General features: G+C 47.2%; 1 protein-coding gene across 1 annotated transcript; it reads left to right on the top strand.

Moving 5' to 3' along the window:
* The first annotated feature begins 2,355 nt into the window (after nucleotides 1-2,355).
* LOC131235647 (uncharacterized) lies at nucleotides 2,356-5,003 on the top strand. Its single transcript, XM_058232917.1, has 4 exons — nucleotides 2,356-2,616; nucleotides 2,744-2,979; nucleotides 3,087-3,510; nucleotides 4,485-5,003. Exons 1-4 carry the CDS (start codon nucleotides 2,356-2,358, stop codon nucleotides 5,001-5,003), a joined length of 1,440 nt encoding a protein of 479 aa, XP_058088900.1.
* Nucleotides 5,004-13,865: the final 8,862 nt, after the last annotated feature.

Raw genomic sequence — 13,865 nt, 5'->3', positions numbered from 1 at the left:
GCAGTAGCTGAGAGTCAAAATCCTTGGGAGGCCCAGCTTAAGGAACTCCATGACCAGATCAAGACTTTTCAGAAGAACTAGCAATCCGCGTCCTTCCCGACTGCAGTCCAGGCGATGATGGAAGAGACCGAGCCTCCCTTCACCTCAGACATTATGGATGAGGTGATGCCGCAGAGGTTCAGGATGCCTCCAATTATCCAATACTCTGGGTCCGAAGACTCATTAGAACATGTGGAGTCTTACCATTAGTGGATGCAGATCAAGTCGGCCACGAACGCAATGATGTGCAGTGCCTTCTCAATTACCCTCTCCGGGTCTGCTCGGAGTTAGTACCGGCAACTTAAGCCGAAGTTGATCGGCTCCTTCGCGGAGCTCAGCAAATTATTCCTTACCCAGTTCATTTCTGGTAAGAAGAGTCGGAAGCTGACTACTCATCTTTCACCCTCAAACAGGGGAACAAGTAGTCATTGAAGAACTTCATCGCCTGCTTCAATGAGGAGGCGCTATTAGTGGACAACTATGACGACAAGATGACACTTTCTGCCATGTTCAGCGGACTCAGGGAGGCGAAGTTCATCTTCTCAATTGGGAAGAATCCGCCGACTACTTTAACCGAACTCGTCAGTCGAGCTTAAAAATACACTAATGTCAAGGAGTTCTTCAACTCTCGCAAGAATGTCCAAGTTGTCGAACGGTTGTCCAAGGAGAAGAGACCGAGGAATGAAGAGCCTCAGTCATCCAACAAGAAGTCGAACGATCAAGCCTCTCGCGATCGCCGACTGAGCAAGAGGCCTGAGAGTAAGTTCCACTCCTACACCCCCCTCAACACATCTCCAGAAGAGATCTTGTTAGACATCAGGGATTAAAAACTCCTGCAGTGGCCAGTTCGCATGAAGGCCGACGCAGATCGGCGAGATAAGCGCAAGTATTGTCGTTTCCATCGTGACCACGGTCACAATACGAGTGACTGTGTGGATCTTAAGGACGAGATTGAGATCCTCATCCGTAAGGGTCATTTGCGACGATACACCAAGGAAAAGAAGTCGGCTCGGAAAGAAGAGCAGCCAAGCAAGACTACAGAAGAGCTCGCCAAGATCCGCACCATCTATGTCGGTTCATTTGGTGGGGTGACTCGAATAGAGCTCGCAAAGCCTACTCTTGGAGCTCGGACCCCGAACATTACATCCACTTGGCTGAAAGGCTGAGAAAAGAACTCCGAGTGAGCCCATGTAGTCTAACATTTACAGATGATGATGCACGCGGAATTCAATATCCACACGATGATGCCCTGGTAGTGACGATGATTATAGCTAACCACAAGGTCTACAGCATATTGGTCGACACTGGTAGCTTGGCCAACATCGTCTACTCCGAGGCATTTGAGAGAATGAGGATCGACAGGTCACGCCTTCGACCTGTGAAGACCCCCCTGCAAGGCTTTGCTGGAGATAAGGTGATCTCCGAGGGAGCCATCTCCCTCCCCGTAATAGCAAGGGAAGGACATCATCAAGTCACACTTCTGGTGGACTTTCTTATTGTGAATGTGTCATCAGTGCACAACGTAATTCTGAGCCAACCTTTCCTCAATGCGATGCGGGTGGTCGTGTCCACTTATCACCTCATGATGAAGTTTTCCGCCGAGGGAGGGGTCATATACTTCCGAGGGAATCAGCGTGAAGCTCGGAGGTGTTACGCGATAGCTGTAAGAAAGGGATCGATGAAGCAGGCCTTCATTATTAACGTCCTTGACCCCATAACTCCAACAGATGACTCCTCCATGGAGGACTTAGTGACCATCTCACTCGAGGAAGCCAATCTAAGTATAACTGTTCAGCTCGGATCGTCACTAAATTCTGAGCAGCGTTCCCAGATGCTGGCTTTCTTACAGTAGCATAAAGATGTCTTTGTATGGTCACATGAAGATATGCCGAGGATTTCCCCTAATGTTATGGTCCACAAGCTGAATGTGGATCCGGACCACAGTCAGTGAAACAGAAGAGGAGAGTATTCGAAGCCGAGAGGTACTCAGGCATAGCAGATAAAGTGTCAAAGCTTCTCAGTGTCGGATTCATCGAGGAGGTACATTATCTAGACCGGATAGCTAACGTGGTCCTCATGAAGAAGGCCAATGGGAAGTGGCGGGTCTGTGTAGACTATTCGGACCTGAACAAGGCTTACCCCAAAGACAGCTTCCCCCTACCTCGAATTAATCATTAGCTGGTGGATAGCACGGCCGGACACGAGCAATTTTCCTTCCTGGACGCTTACTTCGGGTATAAGCAGATCGCCATGCATCCTCCAGACAGGTAGAAGACGTCCTTCGTCACGGATAAAGGTCTTTGCTGTTACCGGGTCATGCCCTTTGCCCTGAAGAACGCTGGAGCAACATATCAAAGGTTGGTGAATCAGATGTTCGCCAAACAGATTAGTCGGACTATGGAGGTTTATGTCGACGACATGTTGGTAAAAAGTGTTAGAGCGTCCGACCACATCATTGACCTTAGAGAGACCTCAATCCTCCGAGAGTACCGTATGAAGCTGAATCTCGTCAAGTGTGCCTTTAGAGTCGGTTTGGACAAGTTCCTCGATTTCCAAGTCAGCCAGAGAAGTATCGAGGTGAATCCCGAGAAGATTAAGGCACTACTTGATATGAGCTCGCCTCGGACTACGAAGGAGATCTAATGTCTTACTGGTCGGGCGATTTATATCCCGAGCTACCGATAAATGTCTCCCCTTCTTCCAGCAGTTGAAGGGTCACAAGAAGGCCAAGTGGACCTTAGAGTGCGAGCAAGCCTTCCAGCAGTTGAAACAATATCTAGGTTCACCTCCCTTGCTATCGAAGCTGGAAGAGGGTGAACTCCTATTCCTATATTTGGCGGTCTCTGCCTCGGGCGTCAGTTCTGCACTCATCAGGGACGTTGGGGGTAGACAGCACCCCATCTACTATGTGAGTAAAGTAGTGGTACCCACCAAGACTAGGTACCCGAGTATGAAGAAATTGGCACTCAGCTTAGTCTTCTCGGCATAGAGGTTGCGCCCATACTTCCACGCACATACTATTGTTATCCTCACTGACTCCCCCTCAGGCAAATCCTTCAAAAGCCCGAGGTGTCAAGTCGACTGATTAAGTGGGTGATAGAACTCCGGGAGTTCGACATTCAATATCGTCCGGAAATTACAATCAATGGCCAAGCTGTGGTCGACTTCATAGTAAAGTTCACTACCTCGGACGCAAAAGAGGCAGACGCGAGCGCGGAGGCAGTTCCCGTGCCCCTGCTATCTCCCTGGCGTATCCAGGATGCAGAATCGAAGCAGAAATGGATACTTTATGTGGACAAATCGTTAAACTTTGAGCGTGTCGAGGCAGGGATTGTCCTGTTGGTGCCTGATACAACCTTCATTCAGTATGCAATCGGGCTCGGCTTCAAAGCCTCCAACAATGAGGCAGAATATGAGGCTTTATTGGCTGGACTTCGACTAGCAGCCAGTCTGGGGGTTCAATCTCTCAAGGTGTGGTGTGACTCTTAACTCGTCATAAACCACATCTCCACCGAGTATGAGGCCAAGGAGGCAAGGATAGTGTTTTATCTAGCTGAGGCCAGGAAGCTAATAGAAAGGTTTTGGAGCTGCGTCATCACTCAGATTCCGAGGATGAAGAACACTTGGGCTGACGCCCTTGTAAGGTTAGCCTCGGCCGATGAAGGAAAGATTACCCGGATCATCCATGTGGAGTTTTTGGATAGTCCGAGCATCGATCGGACTAATTAGGAGATGGTCAACCCAGTGAAAATCACTCCGAGTTTGATGGACTCAATCTACAACTACCTCACATCTGGTGAGGCCCCCAAGACAGATTAGAGGCTTGACGCCTCACGATCGGAGCTGCACAATACATAGTTTTGGATGGAGTCTTATACAAGAAGGGCCTTTCACAGCCCTGCCTCAGGTGCCTCAGACCCGATGAAGTAGACTACGTGATCCAAGAAATTCATGAAGGAATCTGTGGAAACCACTTCGACGATCGCGCCTTAGCTCTAAACATACTCCGTCAGAGGTACTTTCGGCCGACAATTCGAGAAGACTCCAAAAATTACGTCCAGAGATGTGACAAGTGTCAGAGGTTTGCTGTCGTGCCGAGGCAGCTTGCGGAAGAGATGACCCCTATGAGTGAACCATGGTCATTTGCTCAGTAGGGAATCGACATCATTGGACCTCTGCATACTGGGAAAGGACATGTTAAGTTCGCTATCGTAGCGGTCGACTATTTCACCAAGTGGGCCGAGGCCGAACTAGTAGCAAAGATTACATAACAAAAGGTGATCGACTTCATCTAGAAGAATATCATCCGTCGATTCGGAATCTCGCGCACCATCGTCTCTAACAATGGGAAGCAGTTTGATAACGACATATTCCGAGGCATATACAGGGGGCTCGACATCTCAAATGCATACTCTTCACCTCGGCATCTGCAATCCAATGGATAGGTCAAAGTTATAAACAAGGTTATCAAGCACCATCTCAAGACAAAGTTAGAAATAACGAAAGGCAACTGGGTAGAGGAGCTCTCATTCATTCTATGGGTCTACAGGACTACAACTCAGTCGTCTACTGGGGAGACCCCATTTTCACTATCTTACGGATCGAAGGCGATCATCCCAGTCGAGATCGACCTCCCAACAGCTCAGGTCAGAAACTACCGGGAGGATCAGAATACCGAGCAGATTGCGGCAAACCTCGACTTACTCGAGGAAGTCAGAGACGTCGCCAAACTCCGAGTTGCTACTCAGCATCAGCAGGTGGCGTGGTTTTATAATTCCAGGGTTAAAACGAGGCGGTTCCGGCTAGGGGACCTAGTCCTCTGCCGCGTCTTCCAGAATACAGCAGATCCGGGGGCTAGGACACTCGGAACAAATTGGGAAGGGCCTTATCGGGTGGTCAGGTCAACCATGCCGGGCTCCTACCACTTAGAAGATCTCAGAGGGCGTCAGCTTCCTCACTCCTGAAATACTAAGCAGTTAAAGATCTACTATCCATGAAAATCTATTAGCCATTGGAGGCCTCCAATAATTGTATAGCTCGGAGCTACTAGCCTTTTAAAGCTCTTAATAAAAGTCTCTTTCTACATGGTCCACTTGTGCGGTTTATCTACAATTGAAAAGAGTTGCTTCTGATAAGTAGGAGCGAGCTCAACAGACCGATCCCTTAAAGAAGGAGTCGGCTCGTTAATCCACGAAAATCTAGGAAGGGGTCCTCTTATGTGCAGAGAAAAATATATAGATGAACCGATCCCTTAAAGAAGGGGTCGGCTCATCACATATTAAAAAGGTCTATAAAAATGACTAAGGGTCGCGTGCCATTCGTGAGGGGTTGATCCCTCAAGGGATCAGTCCTTAATATCAACAACACGCAACAATCAACACATGTAACTACGCCATCGACTGAGGGATAAAAGATTAAAAAATAATCATCTACAAAATTATAATCCGTAAACATCCCATGTAATAAAAAAAGGTATTTCAATCCCTCCGAGCAGAATGACCAGCCACCGAGTTAGGGGGCTGAGCATCAGGAGTGGCTTCGACAACAGGGGGCGTTCTCGGGCTCTTCGACTGCAGCAAGTTCAGTGTCATCAGCCTTGTCCGCAGCAAGAACGTCAAGGTCGATGCTCGGGCGAAGCTTTTGGACCTCAGTAAGGCAAGTGTCGAAACTGATGTTGTAGCCGAAGAGATACAGTTTGTCTAACTCTCTGGCCCTTTCCGACAACTCCTTTTACGTTGCCACTTCCTCGGCAGCTTGAGAGACCGCTTGAGCCTCGAACTTCATTCGCAGCCTCTCCTGCGTAGTAGCAGCCGCAACATCAAGAATGGTTCACGGTTGAGCTAACCCCTCTGTGGCTTTGCGTTTCTCCCTCCTAAGGTCGTCCGCCAACTATGCGTTGTCCCCTCCTCTTGCTCAACTGAGGCCTTCAGGTGCTCGACAACCTCTCATAGGCGCATGAATTTAGGGTCGGCCACATTCAAGCGAGCTTAGAGTTGGATGAGCTCACCCTGGAGCACCAGCTCCCTCACTCGACCCTCACCTATAACCCTCTTCAGCTCCTCTCATTTAATAGCTGAAGCCTCTAGAAGCCTTCCAAGCTTAGCCTTCTCCGCCTCAATCTTGGCCTTCTCCGCCTCGAGCCGATTCATCTCCTTTAACCTCTCCTTTACTTCCACTATCATCGGCAGTGACTGGTAACAGACTGCTGCGTAGTCGTTCATGAACTTGACGTGGCTTCGAGAGAACGTGTCACCTATCTTTGACTCTAGCACATGCTTGGCCGCCCAAGGGTTCAACAAAGCCATGTGATAACCAGGAGGCGGAGTCTTTGGAGGAGTGGGCTCGGAAGCTCCTCCAACTCTGCTAGCCCAGAGCTTGAGCAGTCGCCTCGGGCGTGGCAGTGTATTCAACTAAGGCGTCGGTTCTACCGGCTAAGAGCTCAGCCTCAGCAGCATGGCGGGCTATGGATCGTGCGGGGACATCAGCATTAGGAGTCTCCCAGACCACCTCTCTCCCTACCCCAGGGGGACCAACAAGGACTAAGGGTTGAACCTCGGGGGCTTGATCCACTGGAGTTAGCATTGAGATGGTGATAGGCTTGACTCCGACAGGGGCCTTGAGAGCTTGGACTTCGGGAGCAGGGGTCGGGGCTTTGGCAGGTGCAGCCTCAGCCGGGGCCGTGACAGGTACGACTTCGACCTGGAAGGTCATGACTACAGTCGGAAAAGGTTCAACCCTGGAAGCAGAGAAGGTCGTGGCTGCAGCCGGAAGTTTTTCTCTTCTTCAGCGTTACTTTTGTTCTCGGCTCAGATGAGAGGACAACGTCCATTGGAGGGTGCAGTACAACCGGGCGCCTCCTCTTCGAGCCGCCTGTCTTCATGCCTGCCCAAAAAAGGAGAAAATCAGCCAAAGTAAAATCTACTAAATGTCAACAAACAATCTCCAAGGACCCTTACCCCGCTTATCCAGAGCAAAGAGAGTGGGTTAGAGTCTGCAGAAACCAGACGATACTGGGTCCTCCCCGTTGATGAGTTCAAACTAGACTCATTGGTCCTCCACGAGCAATCTTGCTCGGACAACCTGCTGCTGTTGGAAAGGAGGGAGGTTTAGGGCCCCTTTCGACTAAACTGCAAGTAGAGGCAGAGCTCGAGTTAAAACACAGAAAGACAAATCAAGCATGCAGTGCGATGAAAAGAAGTGTCCGACCTGGGTTGACAAACTTGGTGGGGACCCGAACCCATAGTCAGTCTAACTCGGAGGCAGGGGCCTCCCATTCCCCCGAGGCCCAGAACCACTTCTCTTTCCAGTCCCTGTTGGAAGTAGGAAGTTGGGTTACCAAACTCGGGATGCATGGAAGCTTAACCGAGAAGTAATACCAGGCTAGCTCCGACCTGTCGTACTTGGCCATGTACAAAAATAAGAACTCGTCCGGCGTCAGCCTCTGGCTCTTCACCCAATGTTAGCGAATAAGGTGGAGATAAGGATCCTCCAGGAGTTCGGGACCAGCTGGCCCGGCGCCACTCCCAGTCGTGCGATCAGTTCGCGCATGAATGGATGGATGGGAAATTGAAGCCCGCACTGAAGGGCACTGGTGAAAATGACGATCTCCCTCTCAACAGGAAAGCCCTCTTGGTCCTTGGGAGCAGGGGCTCGGATGTGCACCGAGTCAGGAATCTGATGATCTTCGCGGAGTTGGGTTATCTAGGACTCGACTAGGATCGAGCCCTCGCAGACCAACAACTTCGGCCTGCCTCTTGATAGGCCTGCCTTCGACCACCCCGCGGGATCTTTGAGAGCCCTCTTCGGCCTCTTGCCACGACCTTTGGCCCTTTGACTCGCTGTTCCCTGGGCCGAGGTGCCAAGTGGTATGGCCTCAAAAGGGCCTTCGGAGTCTCCGGGCCCTGAGGCGGTGGTCTCTGGTCTGGAGTCAGAACCAGCTCCCGGACCTCTTTTACTTCATTAGAGTTGCTCGACATTGTGTAAAAAAATAGTCTTAAGTGATGGAAGACTCACGACGTTGTAGGCGATTTTTTCTGGCAGAAAATTTTCAAACTCTGACGGCTTCGTCTGAGCAGAACCCCTTCTCCGATTGTCAGAAACCCTTTATCCGGTGACGAAAATCCTTTTTCCGGCAGATGACAATTTGAAATAAAAAAGTAAGAGAAATGGAAAGCGAGAGAGCGATAGATGCAAAAGAAGTGTATGAATGAGAACGGGAGGGGTTTATATAACCCCCCGTTACTCAGCGTCATCATTGTAGGTAACTGTTCCCGAAGCTGAGGCACCTCAGCACTGACACCAAGGGACACGCGGAGAAAGACAATACGTCTGAGTCCACGTTCTGACGGCGGAGTCATCTCAACATTAGATGCTTTTATGGTGCAGGTGGCCTCTCGCCTCCCCATGGGCATGTGACACCATCTCTTTTGCTCCGCCGATTGCGAATCGTAATCGTCACCATGCGTCCTTTGTCCAGAGGTCGAAGTCCAAAGGGTTGCGGCCACCGCACAAGCACGCGTAACCTGAAGTATAGACATTGCAATAATTGCACTCATGAATAAAGATATGGAGGCGTCGTTTCGTTTCCTGGGCATTTACTCTCTAAGTCCGAGCTCGGACCAAGAGAGTACGGAGCTTTTGTTACGAGGAAATCTGATCCGACAAGTTAAGCTAATTACAGAGCTAGTAGCTCATAGGGAAGACCTCAGGAGGCTATGAAGATTCAGTGTGGCCAAGTCCATTACCGGCGAATCACAACTCCGAGCTATAATAATTCACATTGGCGAAACAGCCGAACTATGTGTATATCCGAGTGTGAGGCGTATTATTTGACTGACTTCGAATACTAGCACTCGGTCTCAATTTTGAACAGGATGAGGCTGAGCCCGAGTGAAGACACTCCGAGTACCGAGCCAGGAGACTAACCTAAATACGGACGTGACTGAAGATCTCGCCCAGGGATGCGCGCCCTTAAGACACGATACTCTACACGACCCAAAGATTTGCGGATAATATCTCCACGATTACAATATCTGCATGATTGAGTAAATCGTGCCAATATTAATGGACGCGATCCTCTCTACCCAAAGGTATAAATACCAAGGGACCCCATTGCAACATGTACGCAATATCCTGCACCCTCTCTACATTACGTGACTTAGACCCAGATTCCCTAGCCTGACTTAGGCATCAGAGGGTCCCCTGTTTAAGCCAAGGTCTCCTTTGCTTACCTTTCTGTGTAGGACTAGGGCCCATTCAAGGCTCGCAGCATTGAGTGGAGGGTGGTCCAGATTCTGACCTCAGCAGTGCATACTTGTCACTTTGTATCGTAGTTTTTTCACATAAATTTTGAATTGTTTGTGTTTGAACTTGATCATGCATTTATAAGTACTTTGCTTGATTCAACTTTGTGTACTTCCATGATTCCCCAACAAAGACTTTGTTCCACTGGCATAGCCAAGCAAGCTATTGCTTCAAAGAACCGGAAGAAACTATCTCAACCACATGACATAGTTGGTTTGACCAACTTTAATTTAAAACAAAATGTGAAATACTCAAAATAAGAGATAAGCCCCGTTGGAGAAAATAAACAAAATCATACGACTCTGATACCATGACAACTTAATCAAATCTTTGTCCTTCATTTCATTTCACATGATATTTTTATACACCAACATTTACAATCACAATCCCTAATTCAATTGGATAACAATTTTAAAAAGAGAAAGGATTATTATACTACTACATATTTAAATGAGAGAATAAAAGAATTGACAGTTATGATTTTGAATGGCTGATTTTAAAAACATTAGAATTTGGAGGTTGCAAGCTCTCTCCTTCAAAATCTCTCCTCTATATATATTTGTAACCTTTCAATTATTGCATTCTTTTCAATACTATTTTACACAGTAAAATCTCTTTTATACTAATGACGTATCTGACGGTTGGGAGTTAGTGGCCGTTGGTTTTGAATTTGCAACTCTAAGCACATATTTTCTTTGGTCATCATGAAGGTAGATTTGATGTTATATAAATAATCTCCCAAGCTGATTTAAAAGTCAATAAAGGTAAGTATCAGTTGAAAGATAGTGAAACTAGAGTATGAGTTAAACCCGTCTTTAATTAAACCGGTTGGACCACTACTTATGGTCCACTGAGAGGAAACCTCCGTTTTAATATATTGGGTGTGACATCCAATATGTTGGGCCCACCATGAAATCAAAATCACTTTGTACAAAAATCACACAGTGCATGTCATAGAAAATAATTTATAGCCATTGATAAATAACAAAATATCGGTATGGTCCATGTGATGAATGGATGTAACTGATTTTTTACCCAGGTTGAACTTCAAGACGGAGACAAGTTATTGGACGGTTCGATGTCACACACAAATAACAGGCTGGCAATCATTGGCTCTGTGAACGGTTACCTGTAGTCCAACCCGTTGAAGACTTCTTTATTTTATCGTCAATCGTAACGATAACACGCTAGAAGGATAAATAATCCCACGCGCGCGACTAGTTCTACGGCCGACTGATTGGCGTTTTGGGCCCACCATTATCTTTGCATGACGTCTCATCTACTCCACAAGGTTGTCCCATCGTAAAAACGAGACAACCCAAACTTCAGGTGGATCCAACTATCAGGTGGGCCCACCGTAGAAAACCATGAACAATCACCGGAAAAAAAACTCTATATTCAAATGTCATGAATCTAATGGTTGGATGAAACTGATTTTCGGGGCATCTCATTTTCACATCGGGACAATCTTACTAGACGGGTAAGATGTCATACAAACACTATGGTGACCCCACACACCAATTAATTGCACGTGAGTATTATTCTGACTTATTTATACACGAGAGATATACTGACTGTCCCACGTGGGCTTCTAACTATAACTGCGACCAATGATTCAGACATCTAGGCCGTGTGCTTTTGTTGCTTCCTTCCATGGATGGACTGTGTCCCGGAACTTTCCAATTAGGAAGATCCAAGCCATCGAATGTTGGACATTTTTTAGTTGATCGTGAACTTTTATCCGATTAATGTTAATGATAATGATAATTTTTGGTTGTGGTCCATACACGATGGGCCAGAGCAGATCAATGGTCTGGATCACAAATGCATGGGCATCGCTTCTCATTCTCGTCCACTATTTTATGACCGGACTGGATCTGTCGTACGTGCGCCACTCTGGCACGGTGAAAATACCGACTTTGGTGATGTCAGAACCAGGGTATCCACCTTGATGTAGTTGTTTTATACCCATACCGCATATCTTTTTTTATCAATTCATTTTAATGAACGGGTTGAAAATGAAGCAGATCCAAATCTCAGGTTGACCACACCACAGGGAAAAATGTGGTAATTGAATGTTTGTGAGCGACAAAAATTCCGGATCAAGCTGATGTTTGTGTTTTCCTTCATCCATGTCTGTGTCACCTTATCAACAGACTGGATGTAAAATATATATTATGCTGGGCCCAGGGAGCTTTTCTAACGATGAGAGTTCAATCACCACTGTTACCTGTGGTGTGGTCCACCTGAGTTTAGGAGTTGCTTTATTTTTGGTCCATGACCTAAAATGATGTAGAAAAAACGGATGGATGGCGTGGATATACAACACATATATCAAGGTAGGCCCCACGGTCACGGTTGTCTACTTTTCTTACACGTACCAACTGTGCACACGTGTGGGAGATCCAGACCATTATCCAATGGGGCGGCACAAAGGGAACATGCTCAGGAACAAAGATAAGATTGCTCCACTCATCGCGTGGACCACCGACTACCAGTCTATATTCAACGGTTCATATTCAACTAACTTGCCTAGCCCATATGTTAGGGAAAGGGCTAAAATGCCTGATTTTTCGGCCAGGGCATGTTTTCTGTGGGCCCAACTAATGAATTGCGCGGATCTCGTCTTCGGTTAGCACGTGGTACACGTTTAACCAACCTGGAAGGCTGTATAGAGAAAATTATCACTGTAAATGCCGCCTTTTATCCAGCGTCTTTTATGGACAGTGCAAAACTTACCTTCCCAACTTAGACATTGTACGTACGGACGGAGCATGTGAGAACGAAAATAGCCCTGTCCGTACGTGCAATGCTTATGAAAAGCAGGAATATTTTCGTCCTGAAATGCTCTGTCCGTACGTGCAACGGTGCAAGGTCTAAGTTGGGAAGGTAAGTTTGGCATTTTCGTGAAAGACGCTGGATAAAAGGTAACATCTACAGTAGTAATTTATGCACGAAGAGCTTGCAAGTCGCAACACGCGTGTGGGCCCACCATGATGTGTGTCTGGCATCAGCTGTCATGTTAGTACCCGAACCCAAAAATAGAACGGATCCAACACTCCGTTGGGCCACAGCACAAGGGACCGGTAAGGCTGAGGACGTCCACGGTAAGAACCTTATCTCAGGGCACCGTGTTTTTTAAACGCTTTCCAAGCCGTTCATCTGGTGTGACCTACCAGGATGAAACGAAATCCCAAAAATAAGCCTGACCCAGACACCGAGACACACCGAGTGAATCTAGAGATTTCAAGCGTGATTTTACATTATTCTTTTGGTGTGGTCCACATGAAGTTTGGATTGAGCTATTTTTTATTTTCAACGGTGAAAATGGGGTGGGTCAACGGATGGATGGAGCGGATTTCAAAAAATAAAAAATGAAAATCACAGTGGATCCCACTGACTCGTAAGTTGCACGCGCTCTTCCTACTTGTAGAGGGTTCCCGTCCTTCAGCCCACCCTCATAGTCGGCGTGGGCGGGGATTACATAATAGAGACGTCTTCATCATATCTCGGTGGTCGGTAGAGATTAGAGATTCTCTTCCATCACGACACGTGGCACAGGGATGGTAGATCAATGCTTTGTAGCACGTGGAGAGCACCGTGGCTGGCCCGCTGTTCAAGAATAATACTGATGGGACGATCTAAAAGGACTCCGTTTGAGTGGCGAACCTAACACCACGTAGCTACGTGGTGAAAGGATTTTCAGGGGTCCAGCTGATGTATGTGTTTTATCCACACCGTCCATCCATTTCTTCAGATCATTTTATGGCATAAGGTCAAAATTTAAGTATATCCGAAGCTCAAGTTGACCACACCAGAGGAAACATTGGGGACTGAACGCCCACCGTTGAAAACTTCTTTGGGGCCATAGAAGTTTTGGATCAAGCTGATATTACTGCTTCCCTTCATCTACGTCTCTGTGAGCTTATGAACAGGTTTGATGACAAATAAACATCACTGTGCACCCTAAGAAGGTTTTAAGTCATTATCCCCACTGTTTCTTTTGGTGTGGTCCACCTGAACGTCGGATATATTTCAATTTTTGTTACGAGAGCTAAAATAATCCGGAAAAACGGATGAACGGTGTGGATAAAACAAAACATTATGGTGATTCCACGTGATCCTTACGCCACGTAGCAACGCGGTGTTTGGTTCGGACGCAGATTTGGTACCACCACAGCCCGTCCCATGCTAGGGTTGGACAGGGCCTCTGAGGGGGCCACCGTGATGTATGGGTTTTATCCACACCGTTCATCTATTTTTATATATCATTTTTCGGTATAATCCAAAAAACGAGATAGTTCCAAGGCTCAAGTGAATCACACAGTGGGGATTAAATATATATTGTTGAAAACTTTTTGAGGGCCAAAGAAGTTTTGGATCAGATGGAATTTGTATTTTTCCTTCATCCAGGTCCATGTGACCTGATAAACAGGTTAGATGGCAATTAACCACCATGGTGGGCCTTAGGAAGGTTTCAACGGTGGCCATCGTTATAACTAACGATTTATGTGGTGTGGTGC

This window comes from Magnolia sinica, chromosome 19 (genome assembly GCF_029962835.1).
Source record: "Magnolia sinica isolate HGM2019 chromosome 19, MsV1, whole genome shotgun sequence".
Classification (NCBI taxonomy): domain Eukaryota; kingdom Viridiplantae; phylum Streptophyta; class Magnoliopsida; order Magnoliales; family Magnoliaceae; genus Magnolia; species Magnolia sinica.
Note: the sequence above shows the minus strand (reverse complement) of the source record. Positions and strands in the feature narration are given on the sequence as shown.

Excerpts from the sequence above, each read along its gene's own strand:
- LOC131235647 (XM_058232917.1), top strand. The coding sequence starts at position 2,356 with ATGCCCTTTGCCCTGAAGAACGCTGGAGCAACATATCAAAGGTTGGTG. Across the intron at positions 2,617-2,743 it reads TCAGCCAGAGAAGTATCGAG|CAGTTGAAGGGTCACAAGAA; the intron begins GTGAATCCCGAG and ends CCCTTCTTCCAG. Across the intron at positions 3,511-4,484 it reads TGGGGGTTCAATCTCTCAAG|GTCAAAGTTATAAACAAGGT; the intron begins GTGTGGTGTGAC and ends TCCAATGGATAG.